General features: G+C 33.0%; 1 protein-coding gene across 2 annotated transcripts; it reads left to right on the forward strand.

Annotated features, from left to right (window-relative positions):
- The first annotated feature begins 253 nt into the window (after nt 1-253).
- Nucleotides 254-7,512, forward strand: LOC140437837 (uncharacterized). 2 transcript variants are annotated; one of them, XM_072527604.1, is made up of 3 exons: nt 254-449; nt 2,340-3,055; nt 4,244-7,512. In XM_072527604.1, exons 2-3 carry the CDS (start codon nt 2,345-2,347, stop codon nt 4,517-4,519), a joined length of 987 nt encoding a protein of 328 aa, XP_072383705.1. In that variant the 5' UTR covers nt 254-449; nt 2,340-2,344; the 3' UTR covers nt 4,520-7,512. The 2 variants fall into 2 exon arrangements, with proteins under 2 accessions (XP_072383705.1, XP_072383706.1); XM_072527605.1 differs by lacking the exon at nt 254-449 and adding an exon at nt 510-662.
- Nucleotides 7,513-10,385: the final 2,873 nt, after the last annotated feature.

Here is a 10,385-nt window from a genome sequence, read left to right on the forward strand (position 1 = left end):
TCTAATCTTTTCTGAGACTGATTTTATCTTTAGCATCATTCCTAATTCTGAAGTTTATACTACCATGGCCCTCTTCATATTTTTTAACTAACTAAAACCAATAATAACTCGCGAGTCCTCTGTCAGAAAACTAGTTTCCTACTTTTGTATGTACCTCTGTTAACGACTTACCGTTTATAACTACCCACAGATGGCACTATAATCTTAAATTATAAAAATTAAAAACCTTATCTAAATTATAAGATAAGAAGATCGCATATAATTTATTTTTAATAACAATTTGTACCATTTTATTTGGGAATCACTAGGCATACCATATTCGATTATATTTTTGTAAATACTCATGTGAAAAATTCGCCGAAGACGTGTGGATTTGTTGTTGACCACAACAAAAAATCACACGAATGTGCTTCCAGTTTTTGTGATCGGTGTTTTATTTGTGTAAAAAGGTAAGTTGAAAAATGTTATGGATAGTACGATTTAGTTTTTATAGATAGGAATGTAGCTACGTGATTATTTTGTTTGTATAATAAATACGGAAAAAGATAAGGCAAATACATAAAAGATTTTCAAAAGGAAAAAACTCTGTGTAGAACTTCAGCCGTCGATTTTTATCATTAAATATTTTCATTTGAATGCACATTTACATGTGGTTGTGATAGGTATTGTATTATATTGACATTGAGCAATAATCTTCACAAATGTATGCCAGTAACTTAACTGTTTTATAGTAGGTATATTTCGTTTTTTTTTCTAGGAACTTTCTAGGAAATAACTCTTTAAATTGAGCAAATTTTGCGTCCACTTTCAACATCATCTAGCTCTTTTGTATATACTTTTCTCTAATAGCACCCATTTGATCTTTTTTAAGTGTAAGATTCTTTTTTTTTTAAGATTTAATAAAAACAATTAAAGTAGATTCTTTTTTATTTGTTTTTTATGATCTTTCTAAATATTTTATACATCAGCATTTTCTTTGTTTTTATCCATATGCGAGGTCAGTTTCCTAATTAATTACTTCGTAATGTCACCCACTAGGTTTTCTTTGGTCTTTCATCATTTTCCTTAATTTTCCCTCATTTTTCATCAATTATTATTGATTCCAACCCTAGACGTAGGTATTACTATATTAAATATAGTAGTGTATATAGTTAGTAGTCTATACTACAATATATATACAATATTATATATAGAGTGCTACTTTTATAGTAGCTCTACTTCATTGAGTTTTTATGTTCATTTAGTATTTACTATGCTTTTTGTTTGGACTCTTTCCGTGTTATCGAACCCTAAGTGACTTGGTATGCTGGAGTATCTCCCAAAAATTTTTATACACATCTAGTCGTCGAAAGTACAGCTTTCTGCATGGTCTTATAAAGATGTTGGGAATGACTCCAGTAGTAGAAAGAATAATAGAGATCGTCTGGGTACTTTTCATTCCCCATCGTCTCCTTATTAGTATTTCCTATGTACTTTTTGTTGTAAATTGGTCGAATTTTATACCTAGTTTTCTGAACTTCATAAACTCTGAACTGATGAGACTTGATTTCTATTTTAAAAACACAACATTGCTCTTTTTGGGAGCCTAGGCTTTTCAGATTTGCGTTTTTAGTGAGATAATGGATCCTAGTTTCATCCATTCTTCTTCTTGTGGTTCCTTCTCCTATCGGAGGTTGGCTATCATCACACCTATCCGTACCTTATTGGTAGCTGCTCTGAAAAGATCTACTGAGCTGCAACCATACCACTTTCTTAGGTCTCTTAGCGTTCCATTCTAGTGTGTACACGTTAATATGTGATTTATAGGTAATTGTCCTTCTCTAGCAAGTTTGAAAAGTTTAGCTGCATTTCGAATTCCACTCCAAACTCGTACACTTCATAGCCACGATTATTGCTTTCTTCCTGGGCTTCTTCTTTCTTCTACCCTACCCCATAAAATCAATCTTAATATCTCAAATTTTTATCATCTCTCATTGTATATCTTTGAAAACTTTTCATTGTTTTCCAGTTTGTAACTTAGTTAGTTAGTGTTAGTTTCCAGCTCTTCTTTATACTTCTTCAATGGTTATACTATCAGCACATATGAAATACGCATTAGTTTACGTAATCTCCATTACCCAGTTTTCTGTTGCATACAAAAATGCGTGTTTTTAAACTTTTCTTGACCTAATAAAACACTGTTGGCAATAAACGAACACTTAAATGCCAAGAATATACGTTTATATTTAGAACTGTATAATTTACAAACAAAATTGGCAATACAAAAACGAATTGTCTTATAAACAAATAGTGTAAACATCTTACCAGTGTTTTTATTTAAACAAACATTACTTTTTTAGACAAAATGGCGTTGCCCACCGCCATAATTTTATCCGGAATGTCCCGTGCTCAAGTAACATCAGAGTTAGGTCCTCTTATTGGCAACATGAGGGGAAGTTTTTTAGGAATGGAATCTTTACTGGTCGACGAAAACCGTTCGTCTCCACTCAATATTATTTACGAATCACCCATACCCAAGCCAACAGTCCTACCAACAGAAGTTGTTCCTGATATAGAAGTAGTAGAGATAAGTGAAGCTGGGATTCCTGAAGGAGATGAAATTTTGTCGAACGAAATAACTTTTATACACGAGGGAATAACAACTGATCCTGATATTCCTAGAGTAATTCCAATACCATCACCATCCCCAACAGATAGTGGAATTTCAGACTGTTTTTTAGACTACAGGCCCCTTTCTCCTGAGACAGAACAAACAGCAACCGACAACTTTGACGATGGATTCGACTCGGATTCTGAAGAAATTATACAAGATGTAACGGACCGAATCCTGGAGCCACGGCTGGCTGGAGTGGATAAACTAAAACGGTATCCTAAACCGAGAAGTTCACCGAGGCGTAACAAATCGGCCCAAAGAGCTACGTTGGACATGTTGTTGGATATTACCACCGGAGAATCTTCGATTTGTATTCCGAATTTTGAAACACCAACGAACAAAGAGATGGGCGCTTTAAATTACTACATAGACGTCATCGACAGACTGGAAGAAAAATTTATAGTAAGTTTATCTTCTTACTCCAAATTTACTTTACATTTTAAGATACTGTATCCGTCTATTAGATATAAAATTGATCTCTTATATCTACATTATTAAAGTGAATGCTTTTTGTATAACACGTTGTAGAAATCATTAACTCTTTGGTTTATTTTTTTTATCTGATATTAATTTACCTTCTGGCTCAAGATTTTATGAATATGTTTGTTTCTTCTGTAGACCATCTACTGTCAGTTGTTCTCGCTAAATGTCCCGCCCACTGCCATTTTAAAGATTTAATTCTGTGGATTACATCAGTGACCTTGGTTTTCTGTCTTATCCATTCTATTCTATTTCGATCTCTCTTGTTTATACCTAGGATGCATCGGTCCATTGACCTTTAAGTAACTTTGAGTACCTTCGCTATTATATCTTTCTTTAGTGCCCAAGATTTGCACCTGTATGTCATGGTCGGCAGTATACACTGATATATTTTAAGTTGTAAGATTAAGCTAGCTACTCTATCCGAGATACTAGTTATTTCTACTACTCTTCGTTTTCATTTTTTTTTATTGGGAATCCAATACCGCCTTGATATTTCTTGATAGTAGATTGTGTTTCCTCGCTATTTCTAATAGCTTCTCATCTTTCCGTCTTATTTCGCTGATTCCTATGACATCCCCAAATCTGAATTAATTTGATAGCGAGCAGTAGTTATATAAAGCGATTTATTTGGGTAGCGGTTTAAAGGCAGATTCTTAGTACCCTCTGCCCTCCTGGCTTGATCCCGAAAGCTACCCAGTTCAGGTCCATTTGGGCGTACAAAGAATAAGGCCACATGATTTGAATGTATCATTTACGTTAGGGGCTGTTGAGGTTACTTTACCACACTGCCTCGGCGCGAGTAGTTGGTAAGGGTTCGCTGATGTGTTTCGGTGACCTTCCTCTATCTGCTATATAACTTACTCCTATGTCTTATTTTACTCCTATTTGCGCACTAAAATCACCAATTTTTGTTGCATAGCGAGCTTTTAAAATACTTATTCCCTTTATAATATCTTCGTAGAATATGTCCACTTATCAATTGTTATATGACCATGTTGGGCGTAGGCCTGAATTATTTGAAGATTATTCTAATTTTTGTTGTTTTTTTAATATTATTTTAAAGCTTATATTTCGTACGTTAAGTAAGTAAAGACTGGTTTATTTCAGTTTTACAGAGCCCACAATCGTCCCATGGGTCACATATATAGCTCTTTAGATCCGAAGATCATGTACCAAAAACGGGACCTTCTGGATTTGGCATCAAATGTAGAAGGTACAAGTGGAAACTGGGATTTCCAACATGCAATCTTAAAAACGGGAAGTTCGTCTTTCTTCCAAAACAGATCTCAATTTTCAAGAATCGATGGGCTAGAAATACCACCGCATCAAGTTAAGAGGTGCATCGTAGGAGATTGTAGCTATAATGAACATATTTATTTTTAATATTATCTAATAGAATTGTATGAGAGTTCATAAACTTACGAAGAAGTAGTTTATCTCATATATATAATGGCTTAATTTGATTCTCATATGAAGCATTTACTGAAGCCTCAATCAAAACCTGAGCTCCATCCTTGAATGATGGAAATCTAAACTGAAACCTTATCTTAAGTCTCAGTTAAAACCTCATTTCAAGTTTCAACTGAAGCCTTATTCAGAGTTTCAGTTGTAAAGCTACCTGAAGCTTTGGTTGAAACTTTAGTACATACATGCATAAATTGACAAGTCTCAATAATTGTAGCTTAACTTTAAGTCGCAATTGTAACCTACAAGGAGTACTGTAAGGACTACTTTCACTTTTTCCATTTAAAATCCCTCAAATGGTAGTTTTGATTGATGCGTTTGTTAAACATATTTTTTCAGTGAACTAGATAAAAAATTATTTAGTAATGTCTATTTTGATCAACTGCATATATTGTGGATGTGTTTCTAAGGCTCTTAAGTAAAGCTTCTATCACAAAAACTTACATCATCATCTATTTCTAATGGTGGTTGCGATATTAAATCTTATGAACTCTCATACAACTTTGCTGTTTTTGTAGTTGACGTGATTAAATTATTTAAACTAGTTACCGTACTATCTTTAATATTTTAAAGATACTTATAATGTGGACAAAGTCTGATTAGATGTTAAATATTTAATAGATTTAGGAAGGGGTTGGTGCTGGGTCTTTCTTAACGAAAGATTGATTAACAATTTTTTATTTTAAAATTGAGATATAAAAAAATATAGTTGGAAGTTTTCAAAAAAGTAACGAAGTATATCGTTGGTATTACTGTTCACCAAGTTTTGATTTAAATTATTCTTTTTTTTTCTGTATTTCAATATTATTAAGTATTCATCATTATCATCAACAGCTATTCCATCCATCCAATTTGGTCTTACTGATGTTCATTTTTAGACCTATTATTGAAGATACGTTTTCTAATTCTTGTAGCATTTTTTGTGCTTCACGCAGATCTTCGCTAATAAGAACTATATCGTCGGCAAAACGCAGATGATTGAGCATTTCCCCGTTTATTTTTATTCCTCTATTTTTCCACTTTAGTATTTTAAAAGCGTATTCGAGGACCCATATAAATAATTTGGGCGAGAGAGTGTCGCCTTGTCTCACACCTCGATATATATGAATTTCTGTAGTGGTATCATGTAGTTTTACACGCATTGTGGCGTTTTGGTACAATGTTTGTACTAACTTTGAAAGCCGGTAGTCTATTCTACTATTGTTCAGAGCAGTTATAATGCTGTCGAATTCGAAGGGTTCGTGAAAGTCTACGAAGATAAGTAAGTAGGGTTTTATGTGGGTGCTGTAATATTACAGCAGCTATCATAGAGTTATGCCTTTTAGGCAAATACGTATTTTCTTATTCTTAAATATAAAGTTCCGTTTGCTAAAAGTAGTTCATGTTAGTTAACACTTCTTCTAACGTTGGTTTTTCTTAATCATTTTAATGATGTCAATTCTTTTGTTATCATTTGTTTGATCTAGTGTTATTTCTGCCAATTTTTTACTTTCTTTGGTATCTTTAGTTCCTTTAATGCTTCCATCAGTGTCTCTGCTATTTATCATCAATCTTTCTGGTCTAAATCCATTTTGGTAGTCTCCTAGTATTTTTTGTGCAGAGTTTTATAGTTATTACATAATTCTTTATCTCGTTGTAGATAGTTGACATAATTCCTGTGTTATCTATCTGAAAGATAGATTCCCTTTAGATATTCTATTTTATAACCATATTTATTTTATTAGTTGGTATACTTGTCCATTTATTATTTCCCTTAGTGTTATCAGTTCGTATACAATATTGCCTTCTCCTGACTCCATCATCATTTTAGTCCTTTCTATTTATTTTATTTCTTCTTCTTCCTCCTCTTCTCATTTTTCTTGATCTTTTTTTTTCTCTTTCTTAGTTAGGATTGAGTAGACGTCATTCTTCAGCATTTCTCTATGTGTCCCGAATTATATTCTTTTATGACCTTCTTGTTTTTTATTCCTCTTGTACTCATTGACGAGTTTTTATCTAGCTCTAATTTTTACCCATTCTTGACCCTTTTATTTCTTTGTGACCTTCTCTTTTTTGATACATTTTACTTTCTTTTGTCAATCGCTTTCGCTGTTTCTTTTGTCATTTTTTAGTACATTGATTTTTTACTTTCATACATTTGAGCCTTTTTCCTTATTTTTCCTTATGCTTCCTCTCATTCTTGATCGTACTCTCTTTTATAACTGGACATTGTTTATTTGTGTCTTCTCTGAGTTTATTTATGTCTTGTACCTAAGTATTTCTTTTTACCTCCTTGACTTTTAGATTCCACGAGCTTTCTTTACTTTCCTCTCTATTCTATCATTTTATTTATATTATGATTTGATATTTGACGTTGAGATCTATACATTCTACATATATATTTTGCTTTTTTGGTATGTAATTGATATTTTTTTGTGTTACTTTTTTGAAAACAATTTTTGTATTGAAAATTATATGACTTTACTTTTCTGGACTATGTTTTTGAAAAGAAAATTTAACCAACAAACAATTGTATAGTATTATTCTCAATTTTAATTTTTTTAGTAAAAATCCAAACAAAACGAAACCTTAGCTAATGATATGTATATTATTATATTAACTATTTGTGAATTTTTTGTTTTTTATTTTTTGTTGCGTCGTCGTTTATACATGGGTGATAATATATATTAACTTTTTAAGACATGTTTACTGACTATTTTTATATGTATTTTACAGTATATGCCTTATTAATATGTGGTTTTTGGACCTTATAAGTATTCGAATTCTGTGTGTATCTACAAATAATTTTAAAATTAACTGAATGTTGTTTAAAAAAATTAATCCTGACTATAAATTAAAACTAATTTAAACACAATGAATTGGTTATTATTTTTAATGGATGAACCTTGTTATTAAATAATACTAATAAAAGACACAGTTTCTTTCATAATAGACCTCGCCGTCGTCGTCAGTCCGCTAACTAAGAACAACCACGAAGACGCTGACAGCTTGCAACACGCGTGGTTGGCATTACATAACACGCTCACCTTCCAGGTGGTTCTGTTGTTGCAGTGATAGGAAAAAGTAGAGTAAAATTACGTGGTATTTATAAACAAATAAGTAGATCTGAAGAAAACGTAAACAATTGAGGTAAGGACTTACTACGTGCTGTCAAAAGATTATTTCTGGTAATAATATAGCGATCCTAATGTTTGTGATATTTTTATTTTCATTTTCTTAAATTATTAATATCTTTATCTAGTTGTTTAATTCAATACAAATGTTAGTAACCTCTTATTCATCGATGGATGACAAAAACTGGAAATAAGACTAGGATGATACCACTTGCGAACAGTTCTTGGTTTTTGCGGCTTTTTTTTGTTTTTAATCAGGACATAGAAGGAAATCCGATATTATAGTGATAGCTGAGGAAAAAACGAATTGAAATTAATATACCTAGTTTTGATTCTAAAAAACTAATTGCCTGGATTATACCTTACTATAAGTACTTACTATACTTACTTTGTTACTTAGTATGGTTCTGAATCCATTGTCTTCGATTTCATCCATTTGCATATTTTAGTTTATTTTGACCGCAATTTCAATTTATTTTGCCGTTTTAATTTCCACTTCGGAATTTATTTTTTTAGCGCCAATTTGTAGCGCTGTATGAGTAGCTCTCTTAGAGACTCAATAAAACACAGATTTATTTCAAAGAAAAATATATTCTGAATAAATAGTTAGAAAAAGTTCCTTCCGTACAATAAAAATAAAATATTTATCCTGGCGGAGGTATGACGGCGCTAGGATCCACTGTTAATACCTTCGAAAATAAATGCAATTCATGTTATAAAACTGAAACTAAAATACGATGCGTTGGTACATACACACACACACAAACGCACGCGCGCGCGCCAAGGAGAAAGGATAATCTCGGTTAGAGGTGGACGAATCGATCAATACTTGATCCGACAAGGACCGGGAAGTGACTAATCAACACTCAGTCACGGTAAGGCTTGCTCTCAGATTAACACTCTAAAGTTGGTTTCAGGAGTTGCTACTAGATCAAAACTCTAGCAGAAGCGGTTGGCCTTCGGTCAATACCCTAGTGCCAGTGGAGTTGTTCGCAGGTCAATATACTCATAGAATTCTCAGGACGGTTGGCCTTTATTCAATACCCAAAGGCCCGGTTAAGTTTCCACTAGATCAATTTCTGGAGGATCTTGATTCTCACTTGCGGCTTACGTTGTTTTATGCCATTACTGATCTTTCATCTCCAGCGCGCATCGATAGAAGTGGAACTTGTGGTGGAGGTGGAGCTTGTGGAAGCGGTGGGACAACGTGCGTACAGAGCGGTGGTAAGTCGGTGGCGATAGTTCTCGATGCACATCGTTACAAAATACAAATTAAATATTCTAGAGTATAATAAAACTAGCTAATTGCTTTCAGGTGACGTAATATGATGTTTATCCTACGGAAACCACTCTTTAAGAGCCTGTTCTTCTCGTTTACATACTCACAAGTTTTCCTATTTTCCCAAGTTCCCCAAGTTTACATATTTAGCTTAAAGTACTTTCGAACTATACGATGCAAGTGCCTTGGAACCTTATAAAAGAAGAACTACTCCAAAGTTTCTAAAGTTGACTATTATGGTAATATTAGTCCTTAGGACTGCTTCTGCCAATCGACAGAAAAATTATCGGACGACCGCGCAAAAGATGGAGTGACAACCTTTCATAGAGGTATTAATCCGCCAATGAACAAGCAGAATTTCTTTTAAAGAAGAAGAAGAAGAGGAATAAGAAGAAAAAGAAGACTGCTGTGGAGAATCAATAAACCAATCAACTAATCACTGTGAAATTCCCTTCCATATCATTAGCTTACATATACATTGGAGTAAATTAAAATGAAAAAGTTTGCTGTGTAGTAGCTATATTTATATGCAAGAACTGAACACCTGGAATAAAAAAATTACTGATACATAAACAACTGCATACTGAGTCGATGGAAAAAAGTAAAGACTTTAATATGACTCAGAAAAAAAGTATTTAAATTGTACTTGCTACAGTTGTCTTTACCAAACACATGTAAGTTAATATCTAAAATAATAATCTACCAAGCTAGATATAAATGAATTTGAGGTAAAACCATGAAGTCTACCATCTATTCAAAGACACACCGATCTTAGAATTGATCAAATTTCAGAGACTTTGATGGGCTGCTCATGTAGTTAGATTGGAGATCTAAATATTGCCAAAAAGAGCCCTAGACAGTAAAATGCAGGGCGCAAGACTTAAAGAAAGGCTACGAAAAAGGTGGGAGGATGAAGTTGCAGCCAGACGCGCAAAATTTACTAGACGTGAGATCCTGTGACAGACCCTAGACAGTGCAAGAAAACGAAAAAGATAATAATATAGTATAATAAAGATTACAATATATAATAATATATAAGGAATATATATCTATATAAAGAGCGAAAAAGATAGCGTTTTTCATTGTTTGTTATTCCTAGCGTCGTTCAACAAGCTTTGAATAAATAGCAATACATTTACATAAATATTTAATAAAATAAAAAAGGATTCAAGCGAAACGCCAAAGACTCAAAAGTTCTGAATGGCAACACTTCCAATACTGTATTGTGTCAGAGTTTTTCGTGTGACTTCCAGTGTTTATTATTGACTTTCAGTAGTAGATATTTTTGTCAGAAAGGAACATTCGTACAATTGTCGAAAAGGAACATATCAGTCTGGATTCAACGAAAATGGCTCCTAGAAATCCAAAACTTGTTGGTCGCCAGGAAAGTAAG

The sequence above is a fragment of the Diabrotica undecimpunctata genome, chromosome 3 (assembly GCF_040954645.1).
Source record: "Diabrotica undecimpunctata isolate CICGRU chromosome 3, icDiaUnde3, whole genome shotgun sequence".
In the NCBI taxonomy this organism is placed as follows: Eukaryota; Metazoa; Arthropoda; class Insecta; order Coleoptera; family Chrysomelidae; genus Diabrotica; species Diabrotica undecimpunctata.